This window comes from Ursus maritimus, unplaced genomic scaffold (assembly GCF_017311325.1).
Source record: "Ursus maritimus isolate PB19 unplaced genomic scaffold, ASM1731132v1 scaffold_9, whole genome shotgun sequence".
In the NCBI taxonomy this organism is placed as follows: Eukaryota; Metazoa; Chordata; class Mammalia; order Carnivora; family Ursidae; genus Ursus; species Ursus maritimus.
This window is the reverse complement of record NW_024427107.1, coordinates 7,424,627-7,447,737: the sequence shown is the minus strand read 5'-3', so window position 1 is coordinate 7,447,737 and position 23,111 is coordinate 7,424,627. Positions and strand designations below refer to the sequence as shown.

Sequence of the window (23,111 nt, the reverse complement as noted above, 5' to 3'; positions counted from 1 at the left end):
TACCCACAACTATATATCTATAATAATAGTAAGGCAGTGGGGAGAATATAGTGCTTTAAGAAAATGTTTGAACTTACATAAACATCAACTTAAATAGACAACTATATACCTAGGATGTTACATATAAACTTCATAGTAACTACAAACAAAAACCCATAGTAGACACACAAAAAAATAAATAGAAAGGAATCCAAATACAGCACTAAAGAAAGTCATCAAAACACAAGGAAAGAGAGCAAGAAAAGAAAAACGGAACACAGAAAAACTACAAAAACAACAAGGAAACAATGGGCAAAATGACAGTAAGTACATACCTATTGGTGATTACTTTAAATGTAAGTGAACTTAATGCTGCAACCAACAGACCCTGTTTTTGGGTAACCAACAACATTTTTCTCCCAAACTACAATAATACTAAAATTTGTTTGGAACAAAAGACTGTGAATAGCCAAAGCAGTCTTGAGAAAGAACAAAGCTGGAATCTCAATCCCAGATTCTAAGACAAATTACAAAGCTGTGGTAATCAAAGCAGCGTGGTACTGGCACAAAAAAATATACACAAAGATCAACAAAACAGAAGAGACAGCCCAGAAATAAAGCCAGAATTATATGTCAATTAATCTACAGAAAAGGAAGCAAGAATATAAAATGAAGAAAGACAGTCTCTTAAACAAATGGTGTTGGGGAAAATGGATGGCTACATTCAAAAGTATGAAATTAGACTGCTTTCTTCCACCATACACAAAAATAAACTCAAAATGGATTAGGAAGCTGGGGCGCCTGTGTGGCTCAGTCGTTAAGCGTCTGCCTTCGGCTCAGGGCGTGATCCCAGAGTCCTGGGATCAAGCACCACATCAGGCTCCCTGCTCTGCTGGGAGCCTGCTTCTTCCTCTCCCACCTCCTCTGCTTGTGTTCCCTCTCTCGCTGGCTGTCTCTCTCTCTATCAAATAAATAAATATGGATTAGGAACCTATATGTGAAACCTGAAACCACAAAACTCCTCAAAGAAAATACAGGGAGTAATTTCTCTGCCATTGGCCATAGGAAAATTCTTCTAGATAGCTCTTCTCAGACAAGGGAAACAAATGCAAAAATAAACTATTAGAATTAGACCATAATAAAAACGTTCTGCACAGCAAAGTAAACTATCAACAAAACAAAAAGGAAGCCTACTGAATGGGAGAAGATATTTACAAATAACATATATGATAATGTTAATATTCAAAATATATAAAGAACTTACACAACTCAACACCAAAAAAAAAAAAAACAAATAATCTTATTTTAAAATGGTCAGAAGACCTGAATAGACATTTTCCAAAGAAAACATAATGATGGCCAACAGACACATAAAAAAGTCCTCAACATCACTAATCATCATGGAATTGTAAATTAAAATCACAATATCACTTTACACCTATCAGAATGGCTAAAATGAAAAACACAAATAACGAGTTTTGACAAGGATAAGAAACCTTCACGCACTGTTGATGGGAACATAAATTGGGACAGCCACTATAGAAAACAGGATGAAGGTTCCTCAAAATTAAAAACAGAGCAGTGCCTGGGTGGCTCCATCAGTTAAGCATCTGCCTTCAGCTCAGGGTCCTGGGATCAAGCCCTGCATAAGGCTCTCTGCTCAGTGGGGAGTCAGCTTCTCCCTCTCATTCTCCCTCTGTGCTCTTCCAATCTATCTCAAATAAATAAAATCTTTTAAAAATTTAAAAATAGAATTATCATACAATACAGCAATTCTACTACTGGGTGTTTACCCAAAGAATACCAAAACATTAATTTGAAAAGATATATGCACCCCTACATTTACAGCAACATTATTTACAATAGTCAAGACATGGAAGTAGCCCAAGTGTCCATCAATAGATGAATGGATAAAGAAGAGGTGGTATAGAGGGAGGATTTAAGATGGTGGAGTAGTAGAGGGGCCCTGAGCTTGCCTCATGCCTTGAACACAGACAGATCAACATCCAACTATTTTGAAAAATTATAAATAGGATCTGAGGATTAAGAAAACAATCTGCACAGTTGGAAGGAGACAGCATGGCAGATCCAAGTTTCCAAGGCGTAAACTGGGGGAGAGGAAAGTCATGGAGCCACGAAGGGGAGGGAACCCTTTTCACAGAGCAAAGTGAGGGAGAGGGAGAGAGCAGGAAAGAGGAGAGCAGGTAGAGATCACAGAATAAGCTTCAGTGAAGAGGTCCCCTGGGTCACACTGGGAGAGATCACTCCCCTTCCCTGAGTACATTTGGAAGAGCATATTTTGCCTCTCCACGGACAAAAGGCCAGCTGGAAGCCATTGAGCAGTGTTCAACGGCAGAGACAGAGGTGTGCACAGAGGGCAGATAACCTTGTAGCAGCTTTTCACTGTAAGCCACAATAAGCTTAAACCACCAAGCGCATGCAGAGTGGCTGCTTTTCTGGGACAGAACTGAGCAGAAAACGGAGACACGGGCAGACTGCAAATAACCTGGCCACTGCTTTTAACTGTCTGCAACAATGGATTCAAGCTTCTGTGCAACTGCTTTTCTGGGACAGAACAGAGTCACGGACTGAGTCACGCAGGTGGCAGAACCTGGTTGCAGCTTTTCCATGTGCGTCACAATAAACTCTAGCCACCTTGTGCGCACTATGCAACTGCTCTTCTGGGACAAGGCAGTGCTGGGCACACTATGACACTTTCCTCTGGGAGAGGGGCAGGGGTCCACATCTTGCAAAACCCTGTAAAACTTGGGAGTTTTTAATCTGAGACACGGGCCACAGATAAAATACAGGAGATCTGTGGTGCCAGGTGCACCAATGGTCAGGAAACAGACAGGTTAAAGGCAGGGAAGTGACTAAAGCCCGAGACACAGATTGTTCACTTTTCCTCCTGAACAGTGGTGACCAGGAATTCCTGTACCCAGGGACCAGAGGGTGGGGCGATGCCATATTCCTCCTCCACCACCCCTCCCTCCCCCCACCCACCAACACAGGAGGACTTCAGAAACACATTGCCTCCAGTGGAAGCTGGAGAACGCTACATCAAACCCCACCCCCTGTGCCTGGCAGGGTCATTTTACAAGGGCAAATCGGTTTGTGAGCTAGCCCAGCAGGCCTCTCACTCAGAGGACGAATGTAGACCCCCCCACATGTATCAAGTCTAGTAATTAAAAAGTGGCCCAAGACATCAGCTTCTTATGGAAATAGGACCTGGCTTATTTCCTTTTTTTTTCCCCTTAATTTTTTTAATTTTTGATTTTTAATTTTTCTATTTCTTATTTTTTTATTTTTTAATCATTCACATATATATATGTATGTATGTATTTGGTATCGGGCTTGTAATTTTTTGTTCATTTGTTTGTTGGCTGATTTCTCTCTCTTATTTTTAAGATCAGGCTTCTTTCTTTCTTGGCTTCTTTCTTTCTTCCTTTCTTCCTTTCTTTTTTCTTTTCTTCTTTCCTTACTTTTTTTTCCTTCTTTTCTTCTTTATTCTTTTCCAGGCTTATCTTAGCAAACAAATCAAAGCACACCTAGTTAAAGGTCCAAACACTCCCACTATAAGCAAGGATGAACTCTGTAGAAGACAGACCAGTGGGAATGAGCAGACAAAACAACAGCAGAATGTATACAGCATACACCAGAAACACTTCCTGAAGTTTTCTGTTACTGTTGTGATTGTTGTTTTTGTTTTGCTTTTTCTTTTTTCTTTTTTCTCCCCCACTTTTTTTTCTGGAAAAAAATGACAAGACAGAGAAATTCATCCCAAAAGAAAGAACAGGAGATAGTACCTGTAGCCAGGGATTTAGTCAATATGGATACAAGATGTCTGAACTAGAATTTAAGGCAACAATTTTTTTAAAGATTTTATTTATTTATTTGACAGAGAGAGACAGCCAGCGAGAGAGGGAACACAAGCAGAGGGAGTGGGAGAGGAAGTAGCAGGCTCCTAGGGGAGGAGCCTGACGTGGGGCTCGATCCCAGACCACTGGGATCATGCCCTGAGCCGGAGGCAGACGCTTAATGACTGCACCACCCAGGCGCCCCTAAAACAACAATTTTAATGTGCTAGCTGGGCATGAAAAAAGGCATAGAAGATACTAGAGAATCCCTTCCTGTAGAGATAAAAGAACTAAAATCTAGTCAGGCCAAAATTAAAAATGCTATAACCAAGATGCAGTCCCAAGTGGAGGCCATAAAAATGAGGATGAACAAAGGAGAAGAGCAAATCAGTGATACAGAAGATAAAATTATGGAAAATAATAAAGCTGAAAAAAAGAGGGGAAAAAAACTATTAGATTATGAAGGTAGACTTAGAGAACTCAGCGATTCCATAAAGGGAAATAATATCTATATTATAGGAGTCCCAGAAGAGGAAGAGCTGGAAAAGAGGGCAGAAGGCTTATTTGAACAAATTACAGCTGAGAATTTCCCTAATCTGGGGGAGGAAACAGACATTCAAGTCCAAGAGGCACAGAGAACTCCCCTCAAAAATCAACAAAAAAGGTCACCTCAACACATAATAGTGAAGCTTGCAAATTTCAAAGATAAAGAGAAAATCCTGAAAGTACTTTGGGACAAGAGGTCTTTAATCTACAATGGTAGACACATAAGACTAGCAGCAGACCTGTCCACAGAGACCTGGCAAGCCAGTAGGACTGACATGATATATTCGACATGGTAAATGGGGTAAATATGCAGCCAAAAATACTTTAACCAGCAAGGCTATCATTCGGAATAGAAGGAAAGAAAAAGAGCTTCCAAGACAAAAACTAAAGGAATTCATGAATACTAAATCAGCCCTGCAAGAAATATTAAAGGGGACCCTTTGAGCAGAGAGAGAGAGATCAAAACTAACACCGACTAGAAAGAAACAGACACGATCTACATAAACTGTGACTTTACAGGTAATACAATGGCACTAAATTCATATCTTTCTATAATTACTCTGAATGTAAATGGAATCAAGCCCAAATCAAAAGACATAGGCTATCAAAATGGATAAAAGAAAAAAGACCCATCAAATATACTGCTTAAAGGTGATTTTAGACCCCAAAACACCTTCAGATTAAAAGTAAGAGGGTGGAGAACTATTTATCATAGTGATGGATATCAAAAGAAAGCTGGGGTAGCCATCCTTGTATCAGACAAACTTTATTTTAAACCAAAGACTGTAATAAGAGATGAAGAAGAACACTATGTCATGTTAAAGGGGTCTATCCAACAAGAAGATCTAACAACTGTAAATATTTATGCCCCTAACTTGGGAGCACCTAATATATAAATCAATTAATAACAAAATTAAAGAAACTCATTGATAATAATACAATAACAGTAAAGATAGTAACACCCCACACACAGCAATGGACAGATCCTCTAAGCAGAAGATCAACAAGGAAACAAAAGCTTTCAATGACACCCTGGAACAGATGGACTTCACAGATATATTCAGAGCATTTCATCCTAAAGCAGCAGAATACACGTTCTTCTTAAGTACACATGGAACATTCTCCATAACAGATCACATTCGGGGTCACAAATCGGGACTCAACCAGTAAAAAAAGATTGAAATCATACCACACATATTTTCAGACCACAATGTTATGAAATTTCAAGTTAACCACAAAAAAAATTTTGGAAAGACCACAAATACATAGAGGTTAAAGAACATCCTACTGAAGAATGAATGGGTCAACCAGGAAATTTAAAAATAATTTTAAAAATACATGGAAGCAAATGAAAATGAAAACATGAGAGTTCAAAACCTTTGGGATGTAGCAAAGGCAATCCTAGGAGGGAAGTATATAGCAATACAGGCCTTGCTCAAGAAGCAAGAGAAGTCTCAAATATACAAACTAACCTTTTACCTAAAGGAGCTGGAGAAAGAATAGAAAATAAAGCCTAAACCCAGCAGGAGAAGAGAAATAATAAAGATTAGAGCAGAAATCAATTTACAATGACATGGATGGGACTAGAGGGTATTATGCCAAGTGAAATCAGTCAGTCAGAGAAATACAAATACCATATGATTTCACTCATATGTGGAATTTAAGAAATGAAACAGATGAACATAGAGAAGGGAAGGAAAAATAAAAACAGAGAGGGAGGTAAACCATAAGAGACTCTTAACTACAAGGAACTAACTGAGGGTTGCTGGAGGGGATTTGGGTGGAGGGATGAGGTTCTTGGGTAATGGACATTAAAGAGGGCACTTGAAACATAATAAAAAAATTTTTTTAAATAAAATAAAATAAATAAAGAGGGCACTTGATGTAATGAGCACTGGGCGTTACACGCAACTGATGAATCACTAAATTCTACCCTGGAAACTAATAAAACATTATGTGTTAACTAAATTGAATTTAAATTAAAAAATTTATTAAAAATTAAAATTCTTAAGCATCAAAGGAGACTACCAAAAGAGTGAAAAGACAACCTACAATATAAGAGAAAATATTTGCAAATCTTATTTTTGATGAGGGTCTAGTATTCAGAATATATAAAGAACTCTTACAACTCAACAACAAAAGAAAAACAACCTCATTAAAAATGGATTAAGCATTTGAATAGATATTTTTCCAAAGATATACGAATAGCATACAGTACATAAAGTGATACTCAATATCATTAATTATGAAGATGTAAATCAAAATGAAAATGAGATCCCACTTCACACCTACCCATGAGGTTTAACTAGAATTTTTCTAATCGACAATGTTAGTGAGAATGTGGAGAATGAAACACTCATACTTTGCTGGTGAAATATAAAATAATAGAGCCACTGTGAAAAACAGTTTGGCTGTTCCTCAAAACACTAAACATAGAATTACCATATGACCCAGAATTTCCACTTTTAAGTACATATATACTCAAAAGAAATGAAAACGGGTGTTAAATAAAAAATTACTTACACACAAATGTTCATAGCAGCACTATTCACAACAGCCAAAGGGTAGAAACAACCCAAATATCCAACAACAGATGAATTCATAAACAAAATGTGGTGTTTCCATACAATTAAATATTACTCAGCCATAAAAAGGAAAGAAGTACTAATACATGCTATAACGTGGATGAACACTGAAAACATTACGCTAAGTGAAAGAGGACAGACACAAAAGGCCATATATGATTCTATTTACATGAAATATCCAGAATTGGCAAATCCTTAAAATCAGAAAGTAGATAAGAGGTTGCTAGGGGCTGGGGGAAAGGAAATGAAGAGGCTGTATTATGAGGTTTCCTTTTGGAGTAACTAAAATGTTCTGGAACTAGGTAGTGGTTGAACAACATTGTGAATATACTACCTCCCACTAAATGACAAGCTTTTAAATGGTTAAAATGGTAAATTTTATTTTCTGGATTTTACCACAATGAAAGAGAAAATATCTATTCAACAAAACTATAAGGAAAAAGGAAAGAAGGAAAAGCAAAAGAACCTAAGAATACTTACAAGAAACCAATTCATCAGAATGAGTGAAAACTATGATCAAAATCAACAAGTTACTAAACTTAAAGAAGCCATCACTTCTTCAAACAAGATGCAAATGTATAGGTCCTAGGGCTCAAGAAAGAAAGAACAAGGGGCGCCTGGGCGGCTCCGTCGTTAAGCGTCTGCCTCACGGCGTGATCCCAGCGTTCTGGGATCGAACCCCACATCAGGCTCCTCCTCTGGGAGCCTGTTTCTTCCTCTCCCACTCCCCCTGCTTGTGTTCCCTCTCTTGCTGGCTGTCTCTATCTCTGTCAAATAAATAAATAAAATCAAGAAAGAAAGAAAGAAAGAAAGAAAGAAAGAAAGAAAGAAAGAAAGAAAGAAAGAAAGAAAGAAAGAAAGAAAAAGAAAGAAAGAAGAAAGAAAGAAAGAACAAGACAACAGAAAGAGCTGAAATGTAGGTGGCAGTGCTGAGAAAGAAAGAAGCATCAAACTATGAAAATGGTTTCCTGTGGAGAAGAAAACAGGAATGAAGAGTTAAAGGTGTTCCTTTGTTACTACAGAATTCGGAATAATTTACCTGAATACACCATATGTATAACTTGATTTAAAAGTACACATGAAATAATATAATAGCAGAACAACAACAGAAACAACTTAGACTCTTTTGGTGTAGTCACTTCTAAAACTATTTCTTACACATGCGAAATAATAATAAAATCTTCATTTTTTACTTGTAGTGCCTTTCAACACAAGAAAGAGTTTCTTTAAATATTGACTCTATAGAAACTATGGAAAGGATAGTTCAAACTAAACTATTAGTTTGGTTCCAAATGATTCAGCCTCTCCCGTGACATCTGTCACCTGAGTACACAGATTGTAGTAAACCAAACACCCAGGACCACATGGAAATGAGTATTCTATAATGATTTGAGATACCTAAGGATACTCTTTTCTGCTTGTGATTTTATTCTCTATTTCTACCCAGTCTAAAATAATCTCTCTATGCATCCAATCATTCATTCAACAGATATTATTAAATACCTATAAAGTGCAAAGTGCTTGACTCATTTCAAATCTTTTCTTTGGTTGCTAATCTTTCTGACTTTAGTTTAACAACTGGTCTGATACTGGTCTCCCCTGCTGCCTCTGTTTCTCCCTTATCTTGATCTCAGTGTGTCTAGTAATGAACAAATAATTTAATTATGACTTCATTGCTCTCCTTTATTTGATAATTGTACTTTTTCCTTTGCAACTTTGACTTTGACCCTGATCTGTTTGAGCCCCAGCCAAAAAGGCATAAGCCCTTGCTCCTGACAGCCACAAGTACAGAAACAACAGAAGGTGGCCATCTAGTATTTCTCTCCAGCTATTGTCTCTTACCATATTGCAGTTTTACTTGTGTATAATCTGGATGAACAAAAACTGCCGAATTACTTTTGATTGATCTTCTACAGGACACGTGGTGGGTGTTATAACGGAAAGCACCAATTTGATAGATTGCATTCATTCCAAAGTACCAACTACCTGTATCACTTATATTAACAGGTTTCACTCAGTTTTATTACTTACAGTAAATATGTCTTCATGGCCATTCTGAAATTGAGATCCATCTGTTCCATAAAGATATATAGGAGCTGAACTTCTATGTTGTCCATACAGTATAATATAAACCTGTGAGCTGGTCCCTGAATTTGGAAAGTCACCGGTGATTATGGAAACTTTCCAGTTACCACCTACAGAAGCACAAATAACACACAGCATTAAAGCAACTTATAAAAACAGAAGACTCAGAAGAGCTGGTCATCATAAAGCCAGGAGAGTTCAGAAAGACATAACTTACTCTTTGCCATCTCCTTTGGCAAGTACTACCACACAAGATTTAGACTTGGTTTTTAAAATACCCAATAAAATTACTATGTCCTACAATGTAACTGTGAGAATATTTCCTAGATCTTTAATAATAAAGTTAAAGACATACAATTATCCTGTTATACTTGGTCATGCTTGGACTCCAAGAGAGTTGCTATATAACTTCTCTAAAGTTCCCTGTATTTTGGCAATATATTTCCAATATTGTTAGCTCTGCCATGTAATATGTGCATTCAGAATTATACATTTTAAGATCTTCTGAGTTTAGATATTTATTTTCCAAAGTAAAAAATTATGTAATAATTTATATAATCATAAAAAATGGAATCAGATAAATTAGAAGGGATTTGAGAAGTCATCTGGCAATTTCTACACTTATTGTTTTAAGTTATCCTTCATCAATAGATGAAGTAACTGAGTTCCACAAATGTTAAATAAATTTTGTATCCCAGCAACAAATAAACAGTGCTAAAAAATATAGGCTCATGGTGAATATAACTGAGATTAACTAAACATTATAGCACACTGATAGTGGTATGATATTACTTCCTAGGATTTCAATTTAACTTTGTTAGGTTTCTCTGGAAAAAAACATCAAGAGTTGATCAAAGAGAAAAGTGCAATAATGTGAAATTAGGGAATATACTCGATTATATAAAAGAAGTAAGAATATGAGGCAAAAACGTCAGAACTATGGATTTAAATTACATTCTGTTCTTTAAATTGTGGTTTTCTCTCTCCCATGTCCAAACTAAAGTTATAAACTGAGGGCTTCAGAGGGGAGGGGGGTGGGGGAATGGGATAGACTGGTGATGGGTAGTAAGGAGGGCACATATTGCATGGTGCACTGGGTGTTATACACAACTAATGAATCATCAAACCTTGCATCAGAAACCAGGGATGTACTGTATGGTGACTAACATAATGTAATAAAAAAAATTTAAAAAGATAAATAAATAAACTAAAGTTTATTTCCCATTTTGATCATTCAAATAGTAATGAAATCCTAAATTTAAGTTTTATTTATATGGTACAATGAATATATGTTAAATTAATGCATGTGTTTAAAAATCTACTTTGAAACAGGAAATTCTACTTTATTTTTCTAACACATGGCAAAAAACCAAGTTAGGCTACCAATCATCCTGGTAGACAATCAGTTAGTAAATAAAAACCTCATTTTTAAAAACTGAAAGAGGAAAATACGCTATCTTTAACAATGGCAAAAATAGTTAAATTGCAATTACAAACTAAAGAACTAGGAAAATTCTAGCTGTGTTTTGTAGACTAGTATGTTAGTGCTTATTTGAATAAAATGAAATAAAGCTCTTCAGCTTCTACTCTCTTAGAAATGCAAGCAAAAACAGTTCAGGGGAGAATCAATACTTGCTAAATGTACAAGGACCAAATCAATAGGGAAAGAAATTGCATTTTCCAACAACTAAGATGAAAAAGGATAAAAAGTATAGGAATAGAAATAAAAAAGAAAATAATGAAATATGATGTCAGTTTACCGTAGGTCTTTACACCTCTTTAAATCATTAAAACCTTAACCTTGGAAGGGGATGTTGTAAAAGCTGGAGTAGAATGTAAAGATCATGAGCCAAGATTCATCTTTAAGTTTATAACTTATACTTCAATCAATAGCCAACAAGTCATTGAATCATTACTAGGTGTCTGATGTCATGGGGAGGAATAGATGGAAAACATAAAATGATGTCTTTGTCCTCTGTCAGTTTATAATCTATATGAGGTACTAAGGCCAACATACAAAAAGGGGAAAAAATCAGAACATTCTTATTGTAAGATTTTTGGAGAAGAGAGACCAGATCACAGAGAAACTACCAAAACAAACATGAAAAATAACTTTTTAATTTAAAAAACTGGCAAAAAAATAGCAGAAATTAAACAAAGAAGGTACAGAAACTCATGCTATAATCTCTGTAAAGTAGAAGCCGAGAGAAGAGTAACACAGATTTTAGGAATTTGTAGGGCACCTAACTCAGCTTGTTGAGCAACATTATGGGAGAGAAAAGGTGAGGAGAAAAAATCTAAAAACCTTCTTAATCTTTATATCCCATTAGACCCCAATTTGAAAAAGAGTAGGCTGAAGGGGTAAGTAAATGGACTGGAGAAAAACAGGATGCAGGGAATGGATATATAACTTGAAGAAAGACTCAAATACCATATCAGATATAGAACAACTATACAATTTGAATAGTCCTATATATTCCAAAAAATAATAAATTTATGGTTAATTTCTTTTCACAAAGAACTGCAGGCCAAAATGGTGAATTTTCTACCAAAACTTGATTTAAAAAAAATACCAATCCTACACAAACCTTTTGAAATAGTTCCCAACTCATGCTGTAAGATAAGCATTACTTTAATACCAGAAACAAACAAAGGCATAATAAGAAAACTACAAAGCAATAACTGTCATGAATGTAAATGAAAATATTCTCAAAAAAAAATTAGGAAATCAAGTCAACCACAACCTGCAGATTTATCCCAGAACTCAAAGCTTTTTAACATTTGGAAATCAATCAATGTAATCATCATATTAACAGAATAGGAGAACATGTATCTGTCTACCTCATTAGACCAAAAAAAGCACTTGGGAAAATTAAATAGCCATTCATGATAGAAACTTATTACTGAAAATGACAGAAATGAGAAACATGTTATTGAAAACTGGAGTAAAGGGTATTCTTATTTTGAAGCTGGCAGAGAACTTGGCTGAATTGTGCTGTATTACTCAGTAGCGGAAACAGAACTTGGAATGATGAACTTGGAAATTTAGCTGACGAGATTTCCAATCAAAATGTAGAAGGTGTGGCCTGGTTTTCCCTTGCTGCTTATGGTCAAATTCAAGAGGAGAGAGATAAACCAAGGCAGGACTTGTTAAGCAAAAAGGATTTTGCACTTAATAATTTGGAAAATTCTCAACCTATCTAGATACCATGTTCTATAAACAGAGCCTAGGATGTAGCAGGAAAACTGTTTGCTAAAGAGATCAGGCATGTGATTTATGGATCCAATCAACTATCTCAGCAGAAGCCAGGAGTAAAAATTAGTCATCTAGGAAGACTCTATAGGGTACTCTTGTGCCTAATGATGTGAATTCCCATTACATCCACAGAAGACCAGCAAGTTTTTCAGTAATTTTATTCCAGCAGATGAAAAGGACAGAGATGGAATGAAATAAACAGAATGATTCTGAGGGCCAAAGTGGATGGAATAACTGCCCTAGCACAACACCCCCATCCTGGGGCCAAGAAGATGGGGCTACTTCCCTACTAGGGCCCAGAGAACAAAGCAGTAAGCCACAGAGGATTATTCTCAGGCTTTGAAATCTAATGGAATTTGCCCTGCTGGATTTCAGACCTGCTTGGGGATTTGACCCCATTTTTCCTTCTAATTTCTCCCTTTGGGAATGGGAGTATCTATCTATACCTGCTCCACTGCATTTTAGAAGCAGATAACTTCTTTTCTAGTTTGACAGGTCTGTGGATGGAGAGTAATTTTGGCCCAGAACAGATTATACCCAGTGTCTCACCCACTCCTGACTTAAATGAAATCGAAGATGAAATTTCAAACTTCTTGAGATGATTACATTTAGATGATATTTTATACTTAAAGTTGACTCTGGAATGGTTAATACTTAGGGAATTTTGGAGTGTGGTAAATGCATTTCCCTCATGTGAAGGACATAATTTTTCTAGGACCAGAGAACTGTTGTGGGTTGAATTGTGTCCCCAAAAATATATGTTGAAGTCCTTATTCCTGGTATCTATGAATGCGACCTTATTTGGAAACAGTCATTGCAGTTATAATTAAGATGAAGTCACACTTGATTAGGGTAGGTTTAGTTAATTATGACTGGTGTTTTTATAAAAAGAGGAAAAGAGATAAAGAGACAGAGACGGAGAAGAAGGAAGAATGCCAGGCAAAGCTTAGAAATGTCCAGTTACAAATAAAAGAATGTCAAGGACTGCCTTCAACCATCAAAAACTAAGAATAGGCAAGGAAAACTTTTTCCCTAGAGCCATCAGATAGAGCATGACATTCCCAATATCTTGAGTTCAGACTTCTAGCCCCCAGAGCTATGAAAGAATAAATTCCTGTTTTTTCAAGCCACCCTGTCTATCATAATTTGTTACAGTAGCTCTAGGAAACTAATGCAAAAAGTAACTACATAAGCAACTTGTGTTAGATAAATACATACAACTCAGCAACTAAAAGGCATAAACTACAGGTACAAAAATTTCAGTCAATATTGAGCTTCATGCTGATCAAAATCCTAGTCACAAAAGAGTATACACTATATGATTCCACATAAGAACTTTTATGAAAGACAAACTTACTTGCAGTAACAAAAAGCAAATAAATTCTTTCCTAAGGCCAGAAGTGACAGAATTATCTGCAAACAGTATGAAGAAACTATCTGGAATGATATAATTATTCTATATTTTTATTAATATAATGATAGTTATAGGGTAAGTTCAAGTGTCAAAACTCATCACACTGTAGACTTAAAATGCATGCATGTTGTTTATATAAATGCCTCAATACAATTAATTGTTTTAAACATCAAATAAAAACTTGTAAAAGCCATACTGAAACTGATAAAGTTGAGAGGGGGGAAGCCACACAGATGAAAAAGAACTAAGATCTTTCATTTGCAAATAGCTCATACAATCAATAAAACAAAGCTAAACATGAATTTCACAATAGAAAAATAGACAATATGAATTTAGCAATTCATTAAAATACACACACACACACACACACACACACACGGAAGTAGCAAAGAAACAGAAAATATGCTCACCCTCCCTTATAATTAAAGATAGGCAAATCAAAACAAAACATTATTTTTCACCTATAAGATTGGAAAAATCTTTAGTTTTAGAATATCTAGAGCTGTGACAGTGGGCCTTCCCATACTGTTTGGCATCAGTGTACTTCCCTAAACCCTTTTTGAAGGGCAATTTGGCAAAATCTATGAAAATTTACAACACATACCCTTTCATCTAAGAGGTTTACTGCTATAATTTACTATACAAATATACTCACAAAGATGCCAAACTATGTGTACTAAGGACATTCTTCAAGATTCCTGGAAGAGTGAATATTTGGACATAACTATATATCTTTTAATACAGAATGAGACAAATCACAAAATAGCCACAATGAAATGCTACACAATGCAATGATTTTAAAAGCACAACTAAAGCAAAATATGGCACAATTTGAATACTGTAATCTCAATTTTATAAATAAAAAGGATATCCATAGGTATACATATATATATGGTGACATATGTATATAAAATTTAGGGGAAAAACTGAAGACCTCTTTGAGTAGAGTTTAGCAGCTGGACCTGGAGAAAGTCTAACTTTTCATTTTATATTTGCCTATACTATTTGATTTTTATCGTATACCATACTATTTTCACCTTTTTAAATGGGCAAATACGTGAAAGGAAAAAAATAGAACTTTAAATGATGAATTGCATACTATACATGAAGAGCTCTTTAGGATACTCAAAATACAGGGAAAATGTGCCTAAATTTTTCAGAAACAAAATAATGTTTTCTGTGGTTATAAAAATTCTCTCCAGAATTATTCTTTTTTATTTCCACATTTCCTTATAATCACTTCCTAATTGTTCTTCCCAGTAAACTATAAGCACTCACAGACCAAAAATTATTTGATGACCTACAAGGAATGCCAAACAGGAAGGACAGAACCATTCCTAGAAGACATTATGTTTGAAATTTAAGTGCCACAATAAATTATGTATCTCTGGCCACAGAATAGTATGACTTTTCAACTAATCTGAATAGCATCATTATAAGGAATAGATAGTAGAAGGAGATTTTTGAGGTCACAGAATTATCTTGAGATCTATACTTTGAAACTCAGTTTTAGATAAGGTAACAACTCTGCCTCAGTTTCTTTATTCAAAAAATAGAAATTATACACTCATGATTTTTATGAGAACTATTATCAGATAACATTTGTTAAGCACATGGTACAGTGTCTGGTACAAAAGAGTCACTTAATAAAGGAAAGTTATTATCATCATAATTGTCATTGAATTACCTTTCCTTTCAAGTATACCACGCATTCTCAATGGGGCAATATTACTCTCAAAGGAGGAAAATTTGTTCTTAGAGCACAGAAAGCTTAAACATTATAATAGATTGTGGTTCTTCTAAACTCAACTCTACCCAACAAAATATTATTCCTTCTTATTTAATCTATCTCCTTAAAAGGCAATAATGAAAATAAATAAAGTAAAAGGCAATAATGAGGAGCACCTGGATGGCTCAGTTGATGCAGCTAATGGAGCGTGCAACTCTTGATCTCAGAGTTGTGAGTTTGGGCCCCACATTGGGTGTAGAGATTAGTTAAAAATAAAATCTTTTAAAAAAAGGCAATAATGAAAGTTAAGAAAGAATGAATTAGGTTAATAACTCCCTTAAGAATTATATACAAATACTGTTATCAGCTTTGTAAATTTCAAAGACTAAAATGTTTATGTAAATGAAAATTAACATTCTGAAGTACAAAATTAGAGAAATAGTGCCTGTTGCTGTCTACACACATGAATGATTGCAATTCATATATGCAGCAATAAAAAGAAATATAAAAGAAAGGGGATGAGCCTTTAGGACATAGTTATGTAGCCACTGGATGACAGCAGTGTCTATAAGGAAATTAATTTTGGTGGGTGTTAGCCAAATATAAATCACAAATACTTGGAATTAAACCATTGGAAATCTTATTCCAAGCAAGGCAATAAGCAAAGAGTGTTTAATCTTAGCTACGATTGTTTGAAGAAGATTGATTGTGTGAAATTAGAAGTAGCCGTAAAATAAATAACTTCTGAGTAGTAAGAGATATAAAACTGATAGAAAAAAACTGTTTCTTTAATCATGCCAGAAAAGCCTTTCTTTTTGCTTTCTCCCTCCTAAAGTAGCAAAATACGAATTTGAAAGTCCAAGACAATAATGGACTGCCTCACAAATGGGCAGGGTCAATGAGTATGGTTCCCTGTTGCACTCTTTTGCACACTGGCTCTATGCACTAAGCTGACTCAACTCCTGCATTTTTCTATCTTCTCTATTTTCACCAAGAACTATAAGGGCGAAGACTATTTCAATGGCTATCTACTCAGCAATGAGGTAAATAAGAATTATAACTATAAAACTCCTAAAAGAAAACATAGAAGAAAATCTTATGATGGGGCTAGGCAGGATTTCTTAGATAGAATTTGAAAGACATAACACAAAAAAAAAACATAAATTGAATGTTACCAAAATTTACAACTTTTGCTCATTGAAAGTCTGACCACTTAAAAAAGAAAAGGAAGAAGAAAAGGCAAGCTATAGACTGGGAGAAAATATATGTAAAATACGTATCAAAATACATTGTGCCCAGAATACATGAAGAACTCTCACCACCCTAGGACTACAAACACCCAAAAGAAAATAAGATTTGAAAAGACACTGTATCACAAAAGACAGATGAATGGCAAATGTCATAAGTCATTACAGAAATGCAAATAAAAAAGGAGGGAAACGATGGCAGAGGAGTAGTGGACCCTATTTTAACCTCTCCCCTGAATCGAGCTGGATATCTACCAGACCATCCTGAACACCCACAAAATCAGCCTGAGATATAAGAAGATATATCTGGATCTTTACAAACAGAACATCTCTGGCACTTGGTCTCGAGGTATGAAGCAGGGAGCCGAGAGTCTGTGGGCAGATATCAGAAGATAAATGGAAGGGGGAGGGAGCTGCCACGTCTGAGCACCAGGAAGGCAGAAGCCTCCTGCGCTGGGGAGTGGGCTGCACTAGCAGACTGGTAGCAGTGGGGAAACCAGACTGAAACCTGGAGCTTCTGGAGCTTGGGAGCGTGCAAGCAAACTGGGGGGTAGCTGGTGGTTTTAGAAGCACAGAGGGCAGAGATGAGCCGGCCCTGGGAGCAAGGACTGGGAGAGCTGCTGTGGCATACACAAACCAGGATGCTGCAGGTTTTTAGCAACACTGACAGAAATGGAGTCAGTGTGGCCTGTAGAGCCCAGTGAAGAGCAAAATGCGATCTCTCTGTTCTGAGAAAGAGGTTTAGATACGGTCACTGCTGCTCTGACTCTCAGAAGACTCTCACCAGGGAAAGCCCCTAGAGAACAAAAGCCCAGAAAAACCAATTCTCACTGTGCCCATTGCCCCCACACACACAGGGGGCAGGGCAATTCTGCCCAAACAGGGTTGCCTGAGTATCAGCACTGCAGGCCCCTCCCCCAGAAGGCAGGCTGAAAGAACAAGAAGCCCACATCCCTAAGGTCCCTATAAGATAGGTGCATCTTGCTTGGGTCCTAGTCAATAATTTGGACTCTGTACATCCCCACAACCACACCTCATCAGAATGACAAGGAGGAGGAACCCCCAACAAAGAAAAGAAAGAGAATATGGTCTCTGCCACAGAACTAATGGATATGGATATGACCAAGTCATCAGAAATGGATTTCAGAGTAACAATTATGAAGATGATGTACAGGCTTGAGAAAAATATTAAGGAAAATATAGAATCTCTAGGGGCTGAAATGAGAATAAATCTGGGGGAAATTAAGAATTCTATGAGTGAAATGCAGTCTAAACTGGATGCTCTGACTGCCAGGGTAAATGAGGCAGAAGAACGAATTAGTGAGTTAGAGGATGAGATGATAGAAAAGAAGGAAAGAGAGATAACATGGGGAAAAAACTCCATCTTCATGAAAAAAAGCTACAGGAGATTACTGACACAATGAAACGTTCCAATGTCAGAATTATCGACATCCCCGAGGGGGTGGAGAAAGAGAGAGGTCTAGAAGAGATATTTGAACAAATTGTAGCTGAGAACTTCCCTAATCTGGTGAAGGAAACAAGCATTCGTGTCCAAGAGGCAGAGAGGACCCCTCCCAAGATCAATGAGAACAGACCAACACTATGACATATAATAGTACAATTTGCAAATCTTAAATCCAAGGAAACAAACTTGAAAGCAGCCAGGGGGAAGAGATTCCTCTTGTACAGAGGGAGGAACATCAGAATAACGTCAGACCTGTCTACAGAGACCTGGCAAGCCAGAAAGGGTTGGCAAAACATATTCATAGCACTAAGTGAGAAGAACATCCAGCCAGGAATTCTTTATCCAGCAAGGCTGTCATTCAGAATGGATACAGAGACAAGCAGCTTCCAAGATTAGCAGAAACTGAAAGAATATGTGACCACTACACCAGCCATACAAGAAATATTAAGGGGAGTTCTATAAAAGTAGAAAGACCCCAAGAGTGATACAGAACAGAAATTTACAGAGACAATCTATAGAAACAAGGATTCACAGGCAACATGACAACATTAAAATCATATCTCTCAATAATCACTCTCAATGTGAATGGCCTAAATGCTCCTATAAAACACCACAGGGTTGCAGATTGGATAAAAAGACATGACCCATACGTATGCTGTCTACAAGAGACTCACTTTGAACCTAAAGATAGATCCAGACTGAAAGTGAAGGAATGGCGAACCATTTTTCATGCCAACAGACCTCAAAAGAAAGCTGGGTTAGCAATTCTCATATAAGACAAATTATATTTTAAGCTAAAGACTATAATTAGGGATACAGAAGGACACTATATTATTCTTAAAGGGCGTATCCACCAAGAGGACCTTACAATTACAAATATCTATAGCTCCCAACAGGGGAGCGGCCAAATACATAAGCCAACTGTTAATCACCTAAGCAGATCACCTACGCAGAAAATCAACAAAGAAACAAGAGCTTTGAATGACACACTGGACCAGATGGACCTCATAGATATATATAGAACACTCCATCCTAGAACAATAGAATACTCATTCTTTTCGAATGCACATGGAACTTTCTCCAGAATAGACCATATACTGGGTCACAAAACAGGTCTCAAACGATACTAAAAGACTGAGATTATTCCCTGCATATTCTCAGACCACAATGCTTTGAAAGTGGAACTCAATCACAAGAAAAAAATTGGAAGAAACTGAAACACTTGGAAACTAAGGACCATCCTGCTTAAGAATAATAGGGTAAACCAGGAAATTAAAGAAGAGGTTAAGCAATTTATGGAAACCAATGAGAAAGAAAACACATCGGTCCAAAACCTATGGGACACTGCAAAGGTGGTCCTAAGGGGGAAATACATAGCCATCCAAGCCTCACTCAAAAGAACAGAAAAATCTAAAATGCAGTCCTTATATTCACACTTTAACAGCTGGAGATGGAATGAAAGAACAGGCCTCAGTCACCCACGAAAAGACAACTGATTAAGATTAAAGCAGAGGGGCACCTGGATGGCTCAGTTGATGAAGCGTCTGTCTTCGGCTCAGGACATGATCTCAGGTTCTGGGATCAAGCCCGGCATTGGGCTCCCTGCTCAGTGGTAAGCCTATTTCTCCCTCTGCTGGCTTCTCCCCTGCTTGTGCTCACTCTCTCGCTCTCTCTCTCTGACAAATAAATAAATAAAATCTTTAAAAAAAAGATTAGAACAGAGATCAATGAATTAGAAATGAGAAATATAGTAGAGCAGATCAACAAAACTAGAAGCTGGTTCTTTGAAAGAATTAATAAGATCAATAAGCCACTGGCGAGACTTATTCAAAAGAATAGAGAAAGGACCCAAATTAATAAAATTATGAATGAAAGGGGAGAGATCACAACTAACATCAAAGAAATAGAAATAATCATTAGAAACTATTATCAACAACTATATGCCAAAAAACTAAGCAACCTGGAAGAAAAGGCTGCCTTCCTGGAAACCTATAAACTACCAAGACTAAAACAGGAAGAAATTGACTATCTAAATAGACCGATAACCAGTGAAGAGACTGAAGCAGTGATTAAAACCTCCCAAAAAACAAGAGTCCGGGGCCTGATGGAGTCCCTGGAGAATTCTACCAAACGTTCAAAGAAGAAATAATACCTATTCTCCTGAAGCTGTTTCAAAAAATAGAAACAGAAGGAAAACTACCAAACTCATTCTATGAGGCCAGCATTACCTTGATCCCAAAACCAGGCAAAGACCCCATCAAAAAGGAGAATTACAGACCGATATCACCGATGAATATGGATGTCAAAATTCTCAACAAGATCCTAGCTAATAGGATCCAACAGTACATTAAAAGGATTACCCATCATGACCAAGTGGGATTCATCCCTGGGATGCAAGGGTGGTTCAACATTCCCAAATCAATCGGTGTGATAGAACACATTAATAAGAGAAGAGATCAGAACCATATGATCCTCTCAATTGATGCAGAAAAAACATTTGACAAAATACAGCATTCTTTCCTGATTAAAAACCTTCACAGTGTAGGGATAGAGGGTACATTCCTCAATTTCATAAAAACCATCTAGGAAAAGCCTACAGTGAATGTCATTCTCAATGGGGAAAAGCTGAGAGCCTTTCCCTTAAGATCAGGAATATGACAAGGATGTCCACTCTCGCCATTATTGTCCAACATAGTACTAGAAGTCCTAGCAACAGCAATCAGACAACAAAAAGGGATAAAAGGTATCCAAATAGGCAAAGAAGAAGTCAAACTCTCTCTCTTTGCAGATGACATACTTTATATGGAAAACCCAAAAGACTCCACCCCCAAATTACTAGAACTCAAACAACAATTCAGTAATGTGGCAGGATACAAAATCAATGCACAGAAATCAGCTGCATTTCTATACACAAACAATGAGACTGATGAAGGAGATATTAGGGAATTGATTCCATTTACAATAGCACCAAAAACCATAGATAATTTGGAATAAACTTAACCAGAGAGATAAAGGATCTATATTCTAGAAACTACAGAACACTGATGAAAGACGCTGAAGAAGACACAAAAAGATGGAAAAACATTCCATGCTCATGGAATGTAAGAATAAATATAGTTAAAATGTCTATGCTACCCGAGCAATCTACACTTTCAACACCATCCCAATCAAAATATGTCCCAATGACATTTTTCAAAGTGCTGGAACAAACAATCCTAAAATCTGTGTGGAATCAGAAGAGACCCCAAATCGCCAAGGAAATGTTGAAAAAGAAAAACAAAGCTGGGGGCATCACATTGCCTGATTTCAAGCTATACTACAAAGCTGTGATCACAAAGACTGCATGGTACTGGCACAAAAACAGACACATAGACCAATGGAACAGAATAGAGACTCCAGAAATGGACCCTCGACTCTATGGTCAACTAATCTTTGACAAAGCAGGAAAAGACATCCAGTGGAAAAAAGACAGTCTCTTCAATGAATGGTGCTGGGAAAATTGGACAGCTATATACAGAAGAATGAAACCTGACCACTCTCTCACACCATACACAAAGATAAACTCCAAATGGATCAAAGACCTCATTGTGAGACAGGAATCCATCAAAATCATAGAGGAGAACATAGGCTGCAACCTCTTTGACATCAGCCACAGCAACTTCTTTTGTGACACGTGTCCAAAGGCAAGGGAAACAAAAGGAAAAATGAACTTTTGGGATTTCATCAAGATAAAAAGCTTCTGCACAGCAAAGGAAACAGTCATCAAAACAAACAGGCAACCCACAGAATGGGAGAAGATATTTGCAAATGACACTACAGATAAAAGGCTGGTATTCAAGATCTATAAAGAATTTCTCAAACTCAACACCCAAAAAACAAATAATCAAATCAAAAAATGAGCAGAAGATATGAACAGAGACTTTTCCAATGAAGACATACAAATGGCTAACAGACACATGAAAAAATGTTCAACATCACTAGCCATCAGGGAAATTCAAATCAAAACCACATGGAGATACCACCTTGTGCCAGTTAGAATGGCAAAAATTGACAAGGCAAGAAACAACAAATGTTGGAGAGAATGTGGAGAAAGGGGAAGCCTCTTACACTGTTGGTGGAAATGCAAGTTGGTACAGTCACTTTGGAAAACAGTGGGGAGGTTCCTCAAAAAGTTAAAAATAGAGCTACTCTATGACCCAGCAATTGCACTACTGGGTATTTACCCCAAAGATACAGACGTAGTGAAGAAGTATATAATCACCTAAAACCAAATCAGGGAGAAATTGAAAATTTGAAGAGACCAATTATTAGTAATGGCATTGAATCAGTATTCAAAAATCTCCCTACAAAGAAAAGTCCAAGACCAGATGGTTTCACAGGCAAATTCCACCAAACATTTAAAGGAGAGTTAATATCTATTCTTCTCTAACTATTCCAAAATATAGAAGGAAAACTTCCAAATTTGTCCTATAAGGCGACCATTACCCTGATACCAAAACCAGACAAAAGCACTACAAAGAACAACTACAAAAACAAAAACAAAATTACAGGCTAGTATCACTGATAAACATAGATGCAAAAATCCTCAACAAAATATTAGCAAACCAAATTCAACAATACATTTGAAAAAATTATTTGCCACAATCAAGTGGGATTTATTCCAGGGATAAAAGGGTGGTTCTATATTCACAAATCAATATGATACATCAAATTAACAGGAAGGATAAAAACCACATGATCATCTCAATAGATGCAGAAAAAGCATTTGACAAAATACAATATCCATTCATAATCTAAGAAAAAGAAAACTCTCAACAGAGTGGGTTTAGAGGGAATATACCTCAACATGACAAAGACCATAAATGACAAACATACAGCTAACATCATAATCAATGGTGAAAAATGAAAGCTTTTCCTCTAAGAACAAGAATAAGACAAGGAACTCCAT

General features: G+C 36.6%; 1 protein-coding gene across 1 annotated transcript in view; it reads right to left on the bottom strand.

Annotated features, from left to right (window-relative positions):
• The window catches only part of RP1 (RP1 axonemal microtubule associated), a 297,701-nt gene that overhangs the window by 256,908 nt on the left and 17,682 nt on the right, over positions 1 to 23,111 (bottom strand). Inside the window, exon 3 of the mRNA XM_040626106.1 lies at positions 8,999 to 9,162. Coding sequence (XP_040482040.1) covers positions 8,999 to 9,162 — 164 coding nt within the window. The remainder of the gene's footprint in view (positions 1 to 8,998; positions 9,163 to 23,111) is intronic.